This window comes from Haemaphysalis longicornis, unplaced genomic scaffold (genome assembly GCF_048455015.1).
Source record: "Haemaphysalis longicornis isolate Haplotype H1 unplaced genomic scaffold, Haemaphysalis longicornis Haplotype H1 scaffold_1, whole genome shotgun sequence".
Classification (NCBI taxonomy): domain Eukaryota; kingdom Metazoa; phylum Arthropoda; class Arachnida; order Ixodida; family Ixodidae; genus Haemaphysalis; species Haemaphysalis longicornis.
The window spans coordinates 292,217,084-292,238,745 of NW_027526203.1; the positions used below are offsets into that span (position 1 = coordinate 292,217,084).

Consider the following 21,662-nt stretch of genomic DNA (forward strand, 5'->3'; position numbering starts at 1 on the left):
CTTCATCTGCAAAAGAAATAAGTCACCTTTGAAGCTTGCTTTAGGGAAGGCTTTCAGACTTCAGTCTGGCCCTAGGGCAATCTGTTGTGCACGAAGTTTTATTTTTCAGTAATTTTTGTCTTGCTAATGAATGGTAAAAGCCCTCGGTACCATAAGCCTTTTAAACGAAGACGTGGGCCATACTGCACTTTCACTGTAACAGCTAGCAGACAATCGCAGGTGTGTTGCAATTTCAGCTCAGCTGTGGGCAATTTTGGCTTGCCTAATAATTGACACCGAAGCGTCGTTTCACAGTGCAACGCACCTTCTGTATTGTGAGGCTGCGGCAAGCTACACAGACGTAGCAGTTAACCTTTCTTTGGGAAGGTCGTCAAGTGCATGACTTGCAAAAATGAATCTTCTAATTGAGATGCGAACAAGTTTGCATTCATAGCATGTGGCATGCATAGTCTAGCTATTAGTTAGTTCAGAGCGTGAACATGTGCCATTTGGCTATGGCCCTTGGGTGGTGACCTTCCTGATCTAAGATTTGTCAAGCCATTTCAAGCAGTACCCCCCCACGTCATGGCTATGTTTCATGTACCGTGAGCACGAGTTTAGGGCAGCAATGGAAGATTTCTTACCATTGCAGATTGTCTTAGCATTTTTCTTAGAAATGTACCCACAATTGATTTCTGGTCTGCCTCCTTGATCTTTTAATAGGCCATACCTTCTCATCGGGAGTACAGTGCTTGCTTTGGAAGCAGTACGACCTCATTTGATTCCTGGAACTGGCAAAGCTGGCAAAAGCATTTTATATTTATAAAACCCGAGCTGAAACTTCCCATCCTCCACAATGATAACGAGTCGGTACCGAGCGAGCGAGGTACACTGTGATTTTCCTTGCAACTAACAGCTGCGCTGTAGAATTTGGCAGAGGATCACCAGAAGTGCGTTATTTATTTATTTATTTATTTATTGAATACTGCCAGCCTGAGTGCCAGGCCTTAGGCAGGAGTGGGAATACAAGTTTACATTCCGAACGACGCAATAAGTTAACTGGATGCATATAAATACAACATATAAAAAATACATTGACAATATTTGTCAAAGAAAAGGAAAGACTCAACAAAGAAAGTGCATACCTGCACAGGATTTTACGCGCATGACACTTTAACGTGCCACTGCAGAAAATTGGGCAGATTGCAACTCTTTGCAGTTAGGAAACCACGGCACTAAGACGAAAATTGCCACACAAGGAATAAATTTTAAAAAACAAAAAATGTACTCTGAGGCAAATGTTTACACATCGCTGAGGGGGAAAAAACGGCAACACTGTTCACATAAAAGAGAACACGATACGCGCACGACAGTTTTGAAAGGCATAGTTTGCAGACAACAAATCACTACGGCACAAAGAACATGAAAATCAGATGCAGCAATTAGCACTCAGCAGCATAAAATATGCCCTTAAGGAAGAACTTAAACAATAGCAATGAGACAGCAACTTAAATTGAGAGGTTTCTCATGAATATTTCCACAGTAGGGCATTAGACCGTACTCTGAGGTAGGGAATTCCTACTAGCGACTGTTTGAGGAAAGAAGGAATACTTAAATACGTTTCTGCGACAAGAAAAATGTAACTTTTATCGCGTGATATGAACGCGTCGGGCGGTGATCAATCATTGTGAGGTAGTTAGCCTTGTCTATGCCAAGTTTATCATGGTACTATATTAAATAGAATAACTTTAGCCTGTCGCAGTGACGTCGCATTTCTAATTTCTCTAAGTTTGTGGCCTGAAGGAGGCTCGATGGGGATATGCGCCAGCTATAAGAATTAAAAATAAATCTGACGGCTTTTCTCTGTACTCTTTCTAGTTTGTCAATGTTCGTTCGCGTATACGGGTCGGTCCCGTACAGGCACGGCATATTCTAGTATGGGTCTAATGTAAGTTTTGTAGGCTACTAACTTCACTTCCTTCGTTGAATTCCTAATGTTCATCTCAAATAGCCGAGCTTTTTCATTGCCTTATTTGTAATGTACGCCGTATGCTCATTCCACTGTAAATCAGAAGTGAAAACAACACCTAAATATTTGTAACTGGACACTAAGTCTAAAAAACAATTACCGACATGATATCGAAAATCCAATGGATGTTTTGTACGGGTTATAGTCATTGAAACAGTTTTTTTTTAGACTAATAGTCATTTACCACTTCAGGCACCATTCCTGTATATTGTTCAGTGACATGTATAAAGTGTCTTGACTGTTGGCAGATTCGATTTCTTGGTATAGCACACAATCATTGGCAAATAACTCAACTTTTATTGGTATGTTGCAAGCGATATCATTAATGAAAACTAGAAACAAAACAGGCCCTAACACGGATCCTTGAGGGACTCCAGATTGAACTACTGCAGATTTGGAATTCACGTCGTCAATATAAACGCCTTGTTCCTGACATGAAAGATATGCTTCTAACCACGAAAGTAATGAATTGTTTTGTAAAATGGGTTTTAATTTCAAAAGAAGTTTAGGATGCGAAACACAATCAAATGCCTTTTCAAAATCTAGGTAAATGATATCAACTTGCCATTGCCTGTCTATGGATGATGCGAGGTCATGAACGGTGTCCAGCAGCTGTGTTACCATGGAAAAGTTCTTGCGGAAACCATGCTGTCGATTGTCAAGCATACTATTGTGTTCAAGGTAACCAGTGATGTGCTTGAAAATAATATGCTCTAATATAGTACTTTGGCACAAGTACACAGCAATGATATAGGCCGGTAGGAACTGGGTAGGGATTCATTTTGTTTTTTAGGAATAAGGGTGATTTTTGCATACTTTCAGTCCTTTGGCAGTTTCACGCATGAAATAGATTTATTAAAAATTAAACATAATTAGAGCACCACTCGGCATACCTGACCAGAAATGCATTAGGAATTGCGTCAATTCCAGACATCCTATTTAGGTCCAAGTTAACAAGAAGTGTAAAGACGCCTTCTTCATGAATGTACACATCATTGATAGGTGGGGCAACAACAGAGGGACGAAATATCGGTGCAACATTATCGTCAATGGTGAACACTGTACAGAAGTAATCATTCAAGGTTTCACAAATGCGCTGCCTATCACTGACTGGAACATTGTTCACTCAAAGATTTGGCACAGCCCTTTGTTTTCTTGAAAAATGCCGCCAAAACTTCGCAGGGGAGGAAGTTAAAAATTCTGGTAGTGTGACCCGTTGATAGTGTTGTTTGGCTTTCTTAATACTCTCGTTTAAAAGCATGCGGAGGCCTACAAATTTTGTTGCTATTAGACGTTGTTGATGATCGTTTAAATTGTTTTCTTGTCTTCTTCAGTTTGCGCGAGGTGCGCACGATTTCCTTATTTAACCGTTGTCCTTTATAGTTGCTGCACCTGACTTCTGCAGACACTGGCAAAACGTGGTGTCGGCCAATTATTTTATGACTACTATAGCTGTTTGTAGAAAGCATTTGAGTCAGTTTTAGGCCCCTTTGACACTGGTTCATTTTAAAATGCAAGGTATGCAAACTTCATTGCAACGTGTACAGGGCAGGTGCCTTGAACACCATGCTCTGCATGTGCAAAGTCCCTTGAACTGGCTCATTAGCACTTCGAGAAATGAGCCGTGGCGGTGCTTAATTATCTGTCGGCCACACTCGTCCAGTCATGCAGGGGCCATTGCTTTTGGTGGGGCGGGTAATATCGTTCTCGAGCACAAAAGCCCGTCTGTTCATAAATATGTACCTCACGTTCCAGAGCATCTGACTCCGCGTTTCTGGAGCCGGCCGGCGCTCCATCTTTTGCCACACACTTTGAGGTTATGGGCTAATTCTCTCGTAGTTCCCACATCGGATCCTCTAGCTTCCTTGGGCATCTTGGTATTAGGCGACCAGGCTCGTGATTTAAAGTGAGCAAATTGCTGGCTTTGGCCGTGAGCACCGTGCTATGCGAACAGCCGCCTCCCACTCTACGCCCTGTTGCGTACGGGAAGGCATACCCGAGCCGAGCTCCGTCGCCTCCGACATGCGTGTGGTAGCGTGTTGAAGCGAGCGGCCAGCCAATGTTGCTGCCTTGAAGAAGACCAGAAGCCGAAGGCAAACTTAACTTCCATGTCGAGAGATGAGCTGAAGCCAGGCGAGAACAATGCCCCGACGGGCGAGGTTACAGGACAGGACTCGAGCAGAGTGACAGCATTGATTCACTGCTCAAACAGGAATGAACTACAGCGCTTGGGGGGGGGTCTTATTTGTACCCAAAGTGCTAACGGTCAAACAAGCGTTCCCTCTAGATTGTGCACACGACCCGACAGTACAGACACACAGCGCTCTTTCCAGAGTTCGTGAGCGGTCGGTAGTAGCGGTGCACGCTGAGTTCCAAAGAGGGGAGAGAGGTCTCCACAACGGCTTCCGCGTCCTTCGGACAAGTCTCTGCATGTCTCGTCTGCCACCGCCGAAGTTTGAATCACGCAGAGAGAGAGACGACAGCGATCCGGACTTTCCCAGACATGTAGCGGCGTGTTTGGATCCGTCGGCTGCATGCGTGAGTCACCGACAGGAAGGCCTGCTCGAAAAGCGCACGTAGTGGAGGCTTCGCCACACAGCCGAGGAGTTCGGCACAAAGCCCGAAGCGCTGCGGCCCGCTGTGGGAAATATTCGGCTTCGCATCGTGGCGGTTCCGTGTGGTTCCATTGTGTTGCCGTTATGTTGAGTGATCTGGTTTTTACTAGCGCCAGAGGGAATTCCGCGTCCGGGTCCACACCGGTGGCAAAGGCACGCAAGTGCTGTTGTGTTACGATGAGTAGGCGGTGGTTCTCGAGGCGCCGAAACTCGTCCATCATGTTCTTGTCGATGTTGTCTCTGTGGTAGAATCGGTAGTCTCCGTCAGCTTTGGTGAGGTAAAGGTTGTTGACATTGGTGCACCGGCTGAGAGCAATGTACACGCCCTCCTTTTCGCAGCTTTGTCTTCTCGTTCTTCTTCTTCGGCGGTTCCCCTACGGGAAGATGACAACGGTGGTTGAACGCGAACCTATCTCGTGATGGATTCTTTGGTTGGCCAATCCCTAGGGGCATCCTGCCACAATCAGCATCAGAGGCGCTGCGGACGGGGCTGGTTGAGCTGCAAGGCGCGTGGCGCTTCCCGCCACAGCTTTCCCACGGGAAATTCAGCATCCCCCTCTAAAGTTTTAAGTTCGTCGTTTCCGTTGACGCTCAGCTTCGCGTGCCTTCGTTGTATCAGTAGCTTCTTGAGGTAGTTTGAATGAGTCAAGGACATAAGGCGCGTTCGTAGCACTTGCTCCTGCCCCGGATTTGTAGCGTAGTGGGAAGGGCACCGCGTACCTCCCGTTGCGGCCAGAGAGTCGTGGGATCGAAACCGGGCGCCGCGAACTATTTCTTTTTTTTATGGTGTAGTATCGCGGAGCTGTGGGTGTAAGGTGTGGGCATAATGGGTCTAGCTACGGGATTGCGAACCACCCCGGCTAGCTTCGTTAGAGACGTTGAGCGCCATGTGAGCTCGACGGTCCCTTGTGGGCCTAAGTGGGGTTCAGGGTGTTCCCCCTACGCCCGGAACTGACCCATCCAAAATGCCCCAGAGAGGTACGCGGCGTCCACAAGGGAGACGCCGCGACGGGTTCGACTCACCGACACAGGCGACGACAGGCTCCAAGGGGCCAGGACGAACCAGAGGGTTTATTGGCCGAGTTGTACAGTGCATAATAACGCCAAGGCCGGGTTAAGAACACTGTACCGACGCGCGCCTCAAGGCCGGGCTCGAGCGGGCCCGACGGCTGAGGCGACACGGGGGCTGCCGGCGAGGTGGGGGTAGCCTACCTCGCGCGTCCGATTGGGGTCATGGGCCCCGCTCCGGACGGGTGGCGGCGAGGGTGCGATACGAGCCGCGATCCCTCGCGTTCCCTAGACTCTATCCTCCATCTCCTTCCGAGCCCAGAGAGCGATCCCCGAGCGCAAAAGAGAGTCAGCGAGAGAGAGCCATCCAGAGAGCCAGAGAGACCCGCGAAACGTGCGCGTCGCGGTTATAAAGCGCGGAGGAGAGGAGGCAGGTTCCCAGGCGAGGAGGAGCGACAGCGGCGGCGGGACAGTCGGTGCCCGCCTAGTTCTTTCAGGGACCTTATGCCCGCCGGCGCGTCGGCCCGCGAGGTGACGTCACGTGCGCGGGAAAGCGCGCTCGTTCGAACATCGCGCTCGCGAGAGGAGGAAAGGGGATCAAGCGGATCCCCACAAAGGAGGAGAGTTGCGCATGCGCAGTGAGCGTGTGAACGGCGCCGCCATCAACGACGCAGGACAAGGCGAGCCTAAGAAATGCTCCGCATTTAAAAATTACGCCCACCTCCCCTCGCGGGAACCCTGGTGTGATGCGACGCTGTGAGGGGGGTTCAAGCGCAAGCGGAGAGCAATGTCGACCGAAAGGCCGCCGGAGAGCGGCACACCGGTTATATGCGCAGCGCGCCCGAAGGAGAGGAGATCGCGGAGAGAGAGAGCACTGCACATGCGCAGCACCGCGCGCAGCGCCGCCCACCGGCGGAGTGAGAGCGCGCTGGGCCGCACACCCGCAGATGTTGAGAGAGAGTGTTCGCTCTCACCTGGGCACGCGCCCGCGCCAGTGCGTCTGCCGCGGCTATGACGCAACACAATCCACTTTAATCCAATCCAATGCCCCCCGCGAGAGAGTGTTCGCTATTGGAGAGGAGAGGGGGTGAGCGGCCGCCGACAAGAGATGCTCTCAGCGTCGCATCTAAAAAAGTATTTTGTGCCTAGTAAGCTCTTTGTGCCTGTACAAAACAGGTATATTCGTCCTTTTGGGTAAGATGACATATCATCACCCCGCTACGAAGGGGACACCAATAGCAATCACCATCATCATCATCCTCTGATTCGTAACAGCCCTTTCTCTTGCGACGTTCTCGAGAAGATTTCAATTTTCCTGTGCGGCAGAGCACGCACGAAACGATTGAAAACACTGCGGACTGCTGCGCATATTTGGCGTCTTCCACGCCCCTTGGCAAATGGAAGCGGCGAATGAAGGCGTAGGATCATCTGCAGCAAGCTAATTCACGCAGTGCTCGCGCATAAGGTGCCTGTAGGGACGCACGCTCTCCGCCGGGAGCACATTTTATGCTTGCGCGCTCGGACACGCTCCCCATTGTGTCCGATGACACCAGTCACTACGGGCAGCGGGCCCTTCTGTTATCAGTCCCAGACTTGCCTCGAGCTTCCCGAAAAGCAATACTCCGTTTATTTTTCACACATATGCCTATGGCGCGGAGAATTCCTCATCCGTTTTATGAGCAGCGGGAGAGCGTGCTGCCCAGTTCCAGTCCAGACGACCAGCTTTGGTTGGTGGAAAGGGCCGTCGCAGCTGGCATCACGAATGGTGTCCTGAAAGGAGGATACTACTCCACAATTCTATATTTTTTTGCTAATAAAGAAGTTGAAGGTGTTGATCGGGGGAGCAATTGCCGGCATATCACGCCAGGCTAGATCCACCCATTAATCAACACCACCACCACCACCATTTATTCTATCTCCTTGCAGAATCTTTCAAGAGTCCGAGACTGTAAAATCGAAGAGCCCCAGTGTCCGGTTATGCGCCCGACATGTCGTGAAGCACAAAACTTGGGTGGCCTGTGACATAGTCACAGCTGCTGATGCAGCCTGCACGCGTAGATTACTCGAAACTTTCTGTGGCTACTTACCCGCTTAGCAGTATCTAGAGCCATTCATGACCGATATGCCTGTAAAGGGTGCACCACAGCACAGGGGCCACTATGGCGGTGAAGCTACTACCCGCTCTACAAGTTCTATCCTGTGCAATTTCTATTCCGCAACTGTGAGGATCCAGGGATCACTATCTGTGGACGGCTGTTCGCTCGAAAACAACAAAAAATGCTTCGCATTAAAAGCATCGTCAAGACAAAATACAAGTATAAGTTCTGTAAAAAGTACGTTGTCTCAATGACAATGATGCCAGTTTTCACGCAAACTTCAAACAAAACGAGAAAAGTAGATGAAGTATTGGTGATTCATCATTAAGGCTGGGAGAGTGAGTAAACACTAAAGTCTTTACTCACTCTCCCAGCCTTAATGATATCGCAGGCACTCTGTGCGGTTTGCGGCCGCAGACCAAAGCCGCCGCCAGGAACATGGCTGCGAGCAGTATACGTGGTGCCTCTAGTTCCGCTTGATCGGGCCAATTAAACGATAACAAACACCGGATGGTTTCGATTTACATTCTCGAACTCGCCGCGAGTAGTGTGTGGTTTGCTAGGATTCTCCACACCTTAGGAATTATGTGAAAAACGAATATTGCGGGGCTGCTCCTAGTCCTCGGGGAGTTTGCGAAGAGCCCGGGACCGATGATCCAAGAGCCCCACTGCTGTTTTCTGTGGGCGTCCTCGATATGCCAGTCCTGGACGGCCCGCGGACTGCCTCCGAACTGGGGGTTCCATAGGCATGCACGGGAAAATCTAGCGCCGGAACGCGTCCTGGCAGTCCGCAAGCGGTCCGGGATGGATAATCGAGAAGGCTCCGTGTTTCCAGTGTTTTCACTGCCGACGCTCTGTAGCGTGGAATTGGAAAGTTTCTAAACATTTTTTATCTTTTTTTTTAATACGTCTTTCAGGGCCGGAATGGAGCTGAGTGAGTTTCGAGAGGATAGATTAGAAAAAAAAAGGTTGTATTTTATCTTCACGGTAGCTTTAAAGACAATCGTCGAGGGTGAATACTCTTAATGTTTTTCCCCACAGACGTGCCATCTCCGGCTCACTATACGCCACTTGCGCAGCGGTAATTTTCCACTCCGCCGTGCAATTGGCTGCAACACGTTGCAGAATATCTCATTCCGGCCTGTGCGTTTACATTTCTACGCTGTTCACACGGTGTGCGGTGTAATGCGACCCCTCTAAGCACGTATACACCTGACGGACGTGAATGCACTTGCACGCGGCCGTGAGTCGGGGAAAACGACGGCCCAGTATCCCAATATGCCCGTGGGCAAGATAAACTTGAGCAAATGTGTCGGCGTTGTAATACTGATTCGAACGCCGACTCGCCCTCTCTCTCTCTATCGTGCATTCCACCATGTCTGCGGTGGACGCTTGCATATATGGAAAGATTCTGATGGGGACTCGTTCTGTGATACAATGATATTCTCAACGGTCGTTTTCTGTCGCTCTGGATGCGGTAATACCTGGTAGTTAATTGTCATCCTGTTTTGCAGCGTTGGCACTGTCATTTGTATATGTCCGCTGTTCACGGGTCTGGCAGAGCTGTTTGCTTGAGCTTGGCGGCGTTCACAAAAGAAAAAATACCAAGAAGAAAACTCCCCCGGCGCGAGGCGCCCGGCATGACCTTCGCGCAGTGGCTCGTGCGTCTCGTGAGGAGTGCTCGCGGCGTCGTCCAGGCTTGCACGTGGACTTGCGCCACGTGAGGAGCTCCCGCCTTCGTAGTCGTCGTGGATGCGAGGACGCGCTACAAGAGGATTTGCCCTACGCGGCTGTGCCGTCGGACGACGACGATGAAAGGGATGACGACGATTGCTACTGAATAAAACACTGCACATACTTTAATGATATTTGCTTTACATTGCCGTCCGAAACGGCTTTTCAGTGCTGGGGTCCGGCTGCTCCATCTCTCCTGGGATCCCCTGTGGGGAGAAGCTAGGTCGACTCCCAGCTCTGCCGTTTCTCCAAAAATTGGCGCATCTTGCACTAGTGCAAGCTGCGCCATTTTTTTTTACCACCTAGGGAAATTATTACTTCTCGAGTTCGTAAAAATTATCAGTCAACACGGCTCGTGTGTGTCCAGTCCTCTTCCTTTTTGTCCGTGTGCCAGCTGCGCTGTCGTCCCTTGATCATCTAAAACCAACACGCCCAAATAACCACTTTACGGCAATATGTGGCCGTGTTGGCCGATAATTATCTTCGTCATCGTCGAAGCTTGCATCTAAAGGTCGCTCCACAGCAAGCGCATGCTGCAACTGAAGACAACAAAACACATTTATCAGCAAGAGAAGCCGTTGGATGGTAAAATGGAATTAAGAATTTGTGCCGGAGGAGGCAGAAGCTGCATGGCAAGCGCGTTCCTATATCCGTCTGCCAAATTTTCTTTCTCGGTTTTTGTGCTGTTCATCATTATCATTGCGAATTGGGTCCTGACAAATTCTCCGTGCGTAATGACCTCATTACAACCTAACGACCTCACGTCTCCATTTTTGCATTCTTTTCCGGCAAAAACTGTCCTCGCGTTTTTTTTTTTTTTTTTTTGTCTCCTTTTGTGCCAGACACAATCTCTCCATCAAACTGCAGGCCCAAAATTGCAGCCTCAAGCAAGCAACACCCGCGCAAAGCAACTAGCCACCCCCCCCCTGTCAGTTCTCGTCGCCGGGCCGATTGCTCGCCGGATAAGACTCAGCTTCAGGTTGATCCATAAGCCCCCACAGCCATCATGAATTCTCGCCATGCTACAAGAACACAAAAAAGAGACGGAAATTTACTGCGAGTCGAACGCCAGCAGAGCATATGCAATCATTTCAGCACTGCATGCAACAAATAGCACAACAGCTAACTGAGAATCAGAATATCCTACAACGCATCACCATGCAGTTAGACGTGAATACCGCTCAACGCCCTACAACCACTCCACATCGCTTCGTCTAAACCTTATTCGCACTGTGACGTTCTTCATGCTGCCGTTCCCTGAAGTACAATGTCGCAGAGCTTGGGGAAATTTTCTGGACAACCGGTCAGCCCCTCACTTTCCTGCTTCAGGAAACGAGAGGTACGACACCAGTTATCAGGCCTACTTTGTACCATCCATATACCATAAACTCCACAGGGGCCAACTCAAAACGGAAGCAGAAGCAACCATATTCACCAGGAAGGACATACCTTACACCCAAGTTGATACCTCTTGTTATTGTACGGAGATACAGGAAATGGTGGCGGTCCGCTGCAATATTAACAAGAGGAGATATGTCTTAGCATCTCATGACGCCCGCCCTACGACAAATTATCGAGCTACTCCTGGCATCGATTATTTTTGGCTACCATGCCAGATATACCCGCGCCAGATATACCCGCATGACAACCTCCTCTTCGTTGGAGATTTCAAAGGGGCCCTAAACAGGGTTCCAAAGGTTGCGATTTTACGTGCGCAATCGTTGGAGTACTATCCAAAGAACGTCCTGCCGCGAAAATGGTTTAAAAGCGTTCAGTATTAGCCGAGTTATCGTTCATTAAAAAGGGCCCGCAAGAAGGCCTGGCGCATTTCCTCTTTCACCGCGCCTCCAAAGCACTGTGGAAGCGGAGACGTCACCGACCAGGCGCAAGACCACCTAGATTTGATTGATTGATTGATTGATTGATTGATTGATTGATTGATTGATTGATTGATTGATTGATTGATTGATTGTAGGGTTAAACGCGCCGACGCAACGCAGGCGATGAGGCGCGCCGTAGTGAAGAGCTCCGGATTAATTTTGACCACCTGGAGATCTTTAACGTGCGCCGAAATCTCGTACACACGGGCGTTTTTGCTTTTCGCCTCCATCTGAAAAGCGGCCGCCTCGGCCGGGAATCGAACCCGCGACCTCGTGCTCCACCTAGAGAAACAGGGTTGGTTCGAGAAGCGCGCAGCCATTGGCTCCGCTCGGCGGCACGTCACGCTTCTTTTTTTAGCAGACGACGGCGAAGCTCCGCCTACTACATCCGCTACCGGGGATCGAACGGCTCCTCGCGCCGGCCGTGCCCGCGTTGGCGGAAACGAGCGTTTCAAGGCGAGATAGGGGGCTTCCAATTGATTAATTGTAGGGTTTTAACGCGCCGACGCAGCGCAGGCGATGAGGCGCGCCGTAGTGGAGGGCTCCTGATGAATTTTGACCACCTGGGGATCTTTAACGTGCGCCGAAATCTCGTACACACGGGCGTTTTTTTTTTTTTTTTTTTATTTTTTGCTTTTCGCCTCCATCAGAAAAGCGGCCTCCGCGGCCGGGAATCGAACCCGCGACCTGGTGCTCAGCAGCGCAACGCCTTAGCCACTGAACCACCGCGGCGGGTTAGGGGGCTTCCAAACACAACATGCTCGCAAGACAACAATTGGAGATTGCCACTGACTCGCTAGCGTTTCGGCATGCGGCGCTGTCGCGGTGAACTCGTGCTAGGTGGTGTTGACTCGTCCCACCGAGGTCTGGGAAAAGGCTTAGCATCGCCGCAGTTATCCGTGCATTGCTTTGCGAGGCCGCAACGACGACGATCCCCCTCGCAATCTTTCACTGCACTATCACCGCCTTTCACGTATTTGCAAACTGATTTTCAGCAATAGTCCCGCTCTGGCGTGCGGTGACAAGTTTTAGCTGCAGCGGTGTATGCCGTATCGTGCATACACCGCACAGGGGGCTGCTTGTCGACCGTGCAGGCCGCGGTCGCGCGTGTAGCGGGCGTTTGTGCCCGCAGAGATGCTCCGTGTTTTTCAGCGTTATTCATACCTTGTAAACGACGCAAACTCAGCTAAGCTCGTGTGACGGATGGCGACGATCTACATTCGTCCGTGCCACCGGTGCAGGACAAATACGCCGTGCCGCCGGTGCAGAAGCGCGCCCGCAACCGCGTTTCCCCCAGAGGCGGGAACGCTTATTGGCTACAGCATTTAACGGGGCCCACCAATAGCGCAGCCGTACTGTTAAGAGCTTCGTGCGTCACAGGGTGCGTCACAAGCAGTCTGTCGCACGTCAGAGCGCGGCAGTGTGGCGGCAAGGAAGCGGTAGGTGAGCAAGGAAGAAAGAAAGCGTCTTTGTTGCGTGTTTGTGCGGCCCCTTCTTTACTCAGAGGTGTAATATTTAGTATACATTGTCGTGAAGGGGTACTCTAGCGATTGCGCGATTAAAATGATGACCTTCAGAAGCCTATTTAGGGCCCCTTTAACGCTAAACACCTGGCTTGGCACCACAACTAACGGATCCTTCGTGGCCAAGCACTCGTCGTTAACGATACAAGAGCCGGACCGGAACATCAAAACTACCTCGATTACCCCCTCGATCTCACGGGGGCCACAAAAGTGTAGTTTGCGAATGGCGCTGTGCTGCAGACCCCACTGGCTTGGATCACTACCCTATATGGATCACTTTGGCAGATTCAGCCCCTTGTTGCAAATTACAACGCACAACGGTTGACTAGGAACGCTTTCGCTCACTCACTGTGGAATATGGGCGCACGTTCGGGTGGTCAAGCAGACATTTCGACATCCGGGACGACCCTCCGACGCCTGACAAACACTTGATCAACCTCTGGGCTACCCGCGAGACCCTCTACCTTCAATATCACCGCAATGGCAAACAATTTAGAGACCAAACAAAACAGCGCAAGCTAGAAGGTATAACACTAAGCACCTTAAAAGAACTCGTTGGTTTGTGCACTGCGCCAGCTCCAGTGAGAGGACCGGATCCCATAAGCTGTGGCGCACATACGCTCTCTTTGGTAAAACTAAATCCCTTAACACCACGCAAAACCTCCTACTTGCTCTGTCTATAGACGTAGAAGAATTGGAGCAATTTGCAGCCGAAAAATTCTTCCCCGAAATAACAACTCTTACGATTCGACTGTCTGCGCCCCAATCTACGGTGATCAGATCAAGGCGGAGGACACATTCTTCACCATTCAAGAACTGCACATGGTATTCGAGGCTGTTAATGTCAAGAGCGCTCCTGGGAAAGACAAAATTACTTGGGAAATGCCCCTCAACCCTGATGAGCAATCCAAAGAACACTTGTTAGCGGAAATTAACAAAATATGGAATTCTGACATACTCTCAATTGAATGGAAGCACTCCGTCGTACGCCCAATTCCAAAGCCTAAAACGCTTCCTACTGCCGTTTCCAATCTTCGCCCTATTTCACTCACATCCACTCCCTGCAAGCTGATGGAGCGAGTGATACTTACCCGTCTCGCTTATCTACTCGAGATAGCAAATAACCCCATTTACGACCTAACGCTAACCGGTTTTCGGCCCGGTCTCACCACTGATGACAGCCTTCACTCATTACGACCAATGATGGGAAAGATGTGCCATGGAGAAAGAATTCATAAAGACAGCTCCAGGAGTCCTCGTTACTACTGACCTCAAGAAAGCTTTCGACACTGTTTCCCGCGCCTTCACCATTGCGATTTTGAATAAACTACAACGGTCGCAGACTCACCTATTTTGCTAAAAATTTTCTATGTAACCGCACTTTTTAAATCTATACACGTAAGGAGCACCCACAGATTTTCAACTGCCACAGAGTTGTACCGCAGGGCGCTATTTTGTCTTCAAATATTTTCAGTCTTGTCATGTAAAAAATTGCCAATCAACTCCGACAATTACCTCACTTTTGACGCACTATATATGTGGACGATGCTACGATTTGGCTTTACCCTCGCAAGACGCATCTAACCCAACAGCAAGTTCACCCATTAAACATTTTTACGCCCTTTTTGGCCAAAAAGGGTGTATCATAAGTGGGAAAAGGGTGTTGGGAGGCCATTTGCACCCTTTTTTTTTAATATCAACACCCTTTTCCTAGCTGTACACACTTTTTGTGTGAAAAAAAAAAAAAAAGATTGTGGATCAACTTCAACACCCTCGGTTTTTCTGTTGAAAGGGTGTGGAAAAGGTGTTCAGCTGTTCATTGAATAAGGCCATGCATGCATCTATAATTGCACTGTAAAGAACAAGACATCCCCTCATACCCTCCTCTACTGGTAAGAAATGTTCAAAAGCAAAAAAAAAATGTTCGTCTGCAATGATCACTCGTTTCCATATACGTCTCATGCCCAAGTTTAGCTTTGGCACGTGAAACATCAATTTGAACCTATAAAATTAAAAAAAGACTATGGTTTGGTTGCGAAAAGGGTGTTGACCGACTGCAACACGCTTGGCTTTCTGTAGGGTGTTGAATAGGTGTGAAATAGGTGTTCAGCTGAAAAACAAAAAAAAAAGGAACAGCGGAGCTAGGTGTCTACCTAGTTTCTTCCGGTGTTGCTACATTTTGCTACGTTTGCTAGGCTTTGCGATGTTCTTGCTAAGCTAGGATAAGTGCTGTGGGGCGAGGACAAGTTTAACCGGATTTTACAAGGCTGTTCCAGTGTTTCCCCCACACTGACAGCGGATCCAAGGGGTAAACAAGCTAGCTCGACCCCCAGCTATGCTGTTCCTCCAGCCTTGCACCACTATTGCAAGCTGCGCCAATTTGTTTGCGTTTCAGAATCCCAAATAGACTAGCGCCATTGAAATGGTATAGTAAGAGGTGCGCATACGCTTCCGCCTTCTGTGATTACACTCGAACGGGCTCCAAAGCCGGCTTCACTGTTATAATAACTTATCTGCGGTGGTGCACCCTTTACAGGAGGTGCAGTTCTTTTTATCTGCATTTTTTTTTGCTAACGCCACCGAACCTAGTTCAAGCTTAAACAGCTTCACTTGTAATAAATTATGCCAATTCATATTGATTTAAACTTCGTGAGGTACAAAACATCCCCCCGCTTGTAAAAAATGTTCTGCCCACCCGTGTAAACGAGTATGAAATACCTCCAAAGTTGGAGGTGCCTTACTCCTTTTTTCTCAGTTGACGGCCTTTTTATACCGCTTTTTATTTACACCCTTTTCTTAGTTTCCAACACCGTAATTTGTATCTTTACACCCTTTTGGGAAAAAGGGTGTTGAAATAATGAACGCTCCATGAAGACAAAATGCAAGTTTGTGTTATTCGAAAGATTTCGTGTTTTATAGTGCCCCCAGCGCTTGTCCGAATGCAAACGATGCTTTATTCACTGAGAAATTAATCAATTTAGGTAAAAATTTTTATTTTCCCGCTCAAACGTGCGTTTTCGTGGTCCCAAATGACATCACAGGAACCGACCGCTCTGCAGCATAGGGTCCCTTGATTCACACATCCGCCGTACAGGGTGGAGACACGTATGCGCTAGCGCCGCCATTTTGGTCCACTCGCTCGCTGCAGAAACAAGTCATTGTATCAAAACCGCGCTAAAATTATCGCCGCGAAGTTTGAATCATCTTATCTGTTTCGCGTTGCTGGGTCTCGTGGGAACGAGAACAACGCGTTGTGCACATTGACCCAACTGCAGCGGCACGGGACCGTTCAAAGGGTGTCTCCACCCTGTACGTTGGCGCTGGCACTGAGGTATTCGTGCGTTTGTTTACGTTACTATAGTGCCTAGAATATACAATATATTCCAGTCACTATAACGTTACTGAACCTAGGTGGCGCAACCATACCGTGGCGTGTCGTTTTCTGCCTTTTTTTCGTTCTGGGAGAAAATGGATTCGTGAAACATAGTGCTCGCTCGACAAATATGTTCACGAAGACACCGTCGCGTCAATCAATCGGCCAGCGTCGTCTGAGACAACCCCAAAGCCCCGCAGTTCTGTGCAGCTAAACAAGCATAGTGCGCGCAGTACCAACAACAGCAGTACGAAGCGGTACTTCTATGTTTACATGTGCTTTCGTAACTTACACTTACCACCATTCTTACGGCTTTAAAAAGAATGTGCCCTAAATTTAAACGCAAATAGCTTGTTCGGCAAGCTTGTAAGCTCTGCCTAATTTGCGTTTACTTTCGCCGGCCTCCGCCAATCGCAGAACTGGCTCGAATGACATCATAGGTTCTGTTGCGGGAAATGAGCTAGTGGGTCGCATGGCCATTCCCTTTTTTCCTAATTATGTAGCTTATTTGAGCGAAGTTTACGTTAAAAGTGGTGTCAGTATGATTCTAACGAGGCAATCTTTTAAATGAACCAAACTTGTGTTTTCTCTTCATGGCTCCTTTAATGGGTGTTAGAATGACGTGGAATAGGTGTTTGGTATTCAATTACATCCTATCACTTATGGAACATCATAACACCCTCGCGATTAAAAAGTTTTGCATATCTGAATGCTGATTTGTATATGCTCACATTAAAATTCATAATTCCAGAATTAGCGCTAAAATATCTTATTTTTGCGACAAGCCCACCGACTCTATCGGATGACTGTCCTCTGCTGGCTATAAAAGCAAAAAAGAGCACATGTAGTCTTCCCGCCGGTGGCATTTCGGCTGGCGTACCCGCAAATTTTCCCGCCATTTTTTCGCGGGGCTACAATGGTTGCCAGACCAGGACTGCCCTTTGTTGATTAGCTCGCATCATACATTCGCGGGTACTACAAACGCATTGGGGCCCGTAAAGGCCGCGGATCTGTCAGCCCGCTCTGGTTACAAACCCCTGTCGTTCTGTGGAGAAATCCTGGTGCCGCATGTCTTCGAGCCCGGCCGCATCGGGCGATGTTACCACTGTTGTTGCGTGTCCGGTCGATAATGATGAGTCATTTGGAGCACGAGTTGGCAGCTCTAGGAGAAGAAGCCTTTCTCTTGCGCTGGTCTACGCGCTTTATAGTGGTCATGAGCAACATCATGAGCGTTTCTCATGGAGTTCAGTATAGTTTATGAACTCTTTCTTTGAAATCTGGTGAACTTTGTGTGACTTGATTTGTAGGAGAGTGTTGCCCACGCCAAACAATTTTTGTGCAGTGTGTAGAATGACCATGTTACATGAAAACTGATTAGATAATTTTCTGTTCTTAGGCCAGCGCTGTTACCACTAGTCGCTGCGCCCTGATATGCGGGTTATAATAAATTCTCTTTACCGCCAACTGTCGCAACTGCACAGCAGAAGAAACGCTCCAAAACCTTCTTCGAGAATACTCTCAATACTCCGGCCCTCGCTCCAAACTCCTTAAAACATTCGTCTCATTACACCTGAACCCACACAACGGCCGAAAGCTCCCAGGCCGAAAGCTCATTGGCCAAAGGTCCCCGAACAGAAGCTTACCAGTTTCTTCTCAGGCTCAGACATAATCTCACCTGTTCTTCCGAAATCAATTGCGAAGCAGCCAGAGCTTACTTTTCGTAAATGTTTCGCGCGTTTGCGTCGTAGCAAAAAAAGGAATTGTTCATCATTCTTCTCCACGAAATCCTTCAGGGCCTTTCATAGTTTGATTGTGGGCACAGCAATTACGTTGCAGCCATCCTTACAACCCGCAACGCGACCATTGGAAGACGATCGCTCGTTCACGAGGATGCAGTATCGCCCATCGGCCTGTGCACTTCGTTTCGTTGGATTTCCAAGTTCGTTTTATGCATAGTAAGCTGTACTTAACTGTCATGTAAAATATTTGAAAGTATAGAGATGTTTGAAGGGAAAATTTCATGGTTGGGTGGCAGGGGGACGCAATTTCAATGGATCGCATCTCTCCCAGCCCGACCGTACAGATGGCCGGGTCACGCCCACACTGTACACGAGCCCCAGCTAGCGTACTTTACCCAAGCTTTGTTCTGGCCACGACCGGTTTTATTTTCCTTGTACTGGCAGTCGTGGTCGGCCAGGGCTGCCCGCTCTCCTGGTGACGTGATGTGAATACTCCACGCCCAGTTCATACACGCTTTTGGAAAATTGACACAACAAGCATTCCTGCTCCAGCACTCCGATTTTTTTAGGAACTCTTGGGAGTTTCGCTTATGATGGAGGTAAGGACCTGCTGTCAAGATCTCCCTGAGGGACGTTTGTAACCTCTAAAGTTCCTCCATCCGCAAAGCCGATGAAACTCTACGGATGAAGGGGCTTTACCAGCTTTACCTCTATCATCGCCCACCGTGCCATCAGTCACCATACCACGGCCTGCATCCAGCAGCCGAGCATGTATGTTCAGTATAAAGCAGGTTGGGGCCTGGGTTTGTGTTGGTTGGCACCGCATAATAAATTACGAAACGGGTATATGGATGAACGACGAAGTTGAAGCGTTGCAGGGCGGATACGGGGCGGGCGCTGCCGGAGATGGTCATAGGCGGTGAACAATCCGATATAATCCGCAGTACACCCACTGGTGAATCCAATGCAAATCGCTGGTCGTGTAATTGTTGTGCGGTAGGTAGTAATTTAACCCACGGTTGCGCTGTTGTTTTCATTTGAATGTAGCATGTTTGAGCGGTACGTGGAATCGGTAGTCGTGTGGTAGAACCCCCATAAAAAGAAGCGATTACTGGCTGTAATTACCGTGACCATGCGCTACCACAGTGAAGTCTGGGATTCGCTTTTTGAACCGCATTTAACGTGCCGCAACTTCTACAAGTGATAGGGTGAAATGTGACTTTCAACGTTGTCATTTGCTGTCACATGGCCACTACGCGGGAATATCCGGTCTGAATGAAATACGGCGCGATGGTCCCCGCGGATGCGCGCGGAAACCAGGGTGACAGCCCGCACAATACCGAGGTAAGTAGACGCAGCTTTCAATTGTGCTAGTGTGCCGACTGCTGTTTACACGTTTGGATATTGCGTACTTTAAGTGAGAAGAGGGGGGAAACTTCCTCTGCGCGCTCTGTGTTCACCTCAACGTGGGAAGAGGCGTGTCAAAACATATTCTGCATTGTTGATTTTCAGGCTTGAAATCCAGCCTCATTCAAACGAGTGCTCTTGAATATTTTCTCACGGGAGCCGCCCTTTCATAAATTGTCGTAATCGATTCGCCAGACTGATAGGCTGGGTTGACCGAAGTCGCTGTTTTGTTAGGCGATACCATTTCCGTGTGCACTTTGTCCTTTGGCTGTTGAGTCGTGCGATACCATTTCTTCTTGCACTTTCGCGCCACTTCGGGTTTCGTTATGTGGTTTGTGTATAAGCTTGACATAGCAGAGCAAACTGCTGCTTGTGACTGGGAATTGAGAAAATGCTAGTGCGAAGCTTTGTGCAGAGCAAGCGTAGGGTAGGAAATGTCAAGTGTTTCCTTGCAGGTAGAACGCTGGCCGTGTGATGGCTCAGTGTGGAGCTTACGCTCGGAGCAGCCTTCGAGTAGCGAGGGCACTGTCGACGTGCTCAAGGTGGACACAGACGAACTGGCAGTGAGTAGAAGAACGGTCAACGCTGACTTGTGTTCTATGCGGGTACCCTTCAGAAAAAAAAAATCGGCACATATGATCGGTTAATTCAGTCCATTCTTTTGCACATTTCGTATTTAGTACGGGCAAAAAACAAGGCCCTGAACGTTTTGTTATGCATAAACTGTGACCCCCAGCTTGCTGGAGTGACACCAAAGTTCAAAAACAAAGTTGGCATGTGTTAGACTGTGATAGTTGGCATGTGATAGGGAAGGTTGAACTTGTGTTAAAAAACAGACGTCACGTTGTTTATTTTTTATTTTGACATGCAATGTCATATATTGTAGCGTTTTCCTACAGAGGAATCCACATAATGTTTGTACTCAAAGTGATTGAGATTTTGGTTATTGCTTTTAATGTGCTGCAGCGAAAAGCAACCGCCCTTGCTGACCGCACCGGCGGCATTTCGTGGTGTTATTCCTCCCTGGTCCCCTTCCATCTGAGGAATCGCGCTCGGCCACATATTTTCTCGGCTCGCGTGTCTTTGCAGAGCTTGTCGACACATTTATCGTGCTGGTGGCTAAAAAGAAATAGCCGCTGCACGGTGGCCAAAAAAACCGGCCAATGTCGGCTGGTTTTAGGTACAGACCGGCAACCAGCCCGCGATCTAAAAAACCGGTGGGGCTGGTCCAAAACCGGTGAGGTGTTAACCCTAGTGGTGGCTGCTTTTCTGCTGGAGGCAAAAAGCGAAAAAGCCTGTGTGTCGAGATTTCAGTACATGTTAAAGATCCCCAGGTGGCCAAAATTAATCCGGAGCCCTCTGCTACGACGCACCCCATAGCCCAGGTGTATTCATGGTGTGCTAAGCCCCACAATCGATCACTCAATCAAAGGAACCAAGTACAACAGAGCCTAAACAGAAATGATCATTTCATGACACGTGGGCACAGAGGTGGTTTCTTTTTGTGGTGTTCAAAACTAGAAATAGTGTTTTGACTGGACCAGTGGCGAGGTGGGTAAAAGTGCATAGCTGCAAAGAATTAGGCTCATTATTCGTGTAACCTGGAATTGTACTGGGTATTTCAGCAAGTAATGACGAAAATTTCAAGTATCGGGAAGTTCATTGAAGTCTGTGGTTTCCTGTAAAATAGATTAGCTGTGGCAGGTGCCAAAAGAGTGGCAGAACATGCCAATGGAGAAATGAGCTAGGCAATTTAATAATTAGATTCTCAGTTGCAGGTTTCAAGTTGCAAGTTAAAATTGTGGTTTGTAGTGACAGTTATAATTACAGGTTTACATTTCAAAACAATTAAAGTATTCATTTGGTTTCATGTCATATGTGATGCCATAAATGAACTAATTTCAGGGTATAGGTTAATGCCAATGCAATTGACCTTAATTTTTGGTGCTGAATGTGTCCAATCATTTTCAGATTTCAGAACTTATCAGTAGGCTACTGGTAGATGATTACCAGCTTCAATTCCATTATTTGAACCTGTGTCTTGAAATCTGTGATTAAAATGATAATTGATGAGTAATTTTTTTTATGCCACAATTGGCCAGTTTTTCTGAAGTCCCATCACTGATCTGTTGTTGGACCTGAAGGCACCATTGTCATAATTTAGCTTCTTGTTTTTATAAATTTCTCAAGTTGTTGCTGGAACATCCGGCATATACTGTAAAATTCTTTAACTTAGAGCGCCCCCAATTTTCTCAAATTTCATGCTTCGAACATCTCGC

The 21,662-nt window shown here is 48.3% G+C and overlaps 1 protein-coding gene across 3 annotated transcripts in view; it reads left to right on the forward strand.

Annotated features, from left to right (window-relative positions):
- Nucleotides 1-18,844: 18,844 nt before the first annotated feature.
- LOC144148098 (ras-specific guanine nucleotide-releasing factor RalGPS1-like) overlaps nucleotides 18,845-21,662 on the forward strand; it is a 44,671-nt gene continuing 41,853 nt past the window's right edge. The window contains exons 1-2 of one of the 3 annotated variants that reach the window (XM_077679697.1): nucleotides 18,845-19,320; nucleotides 19,839-19,946. In XM_077679697.1, coding sequence (XP_077535823.1) covers nucleotides 19,252-19,320; nucleotides 19,839-19,946 — 177 coding nt within the window. In that variant the 5' untranslated portion in view covers nucleotides 18,845-19,251. The remainder of the gene's footprint in view (nucleotides 19,321-19,838; nucleotides 19,947-21,662) is intronic. The other 2 variants (XM_077679690.1, XM_077679702.1) reach the window with 2 other exon arrangements.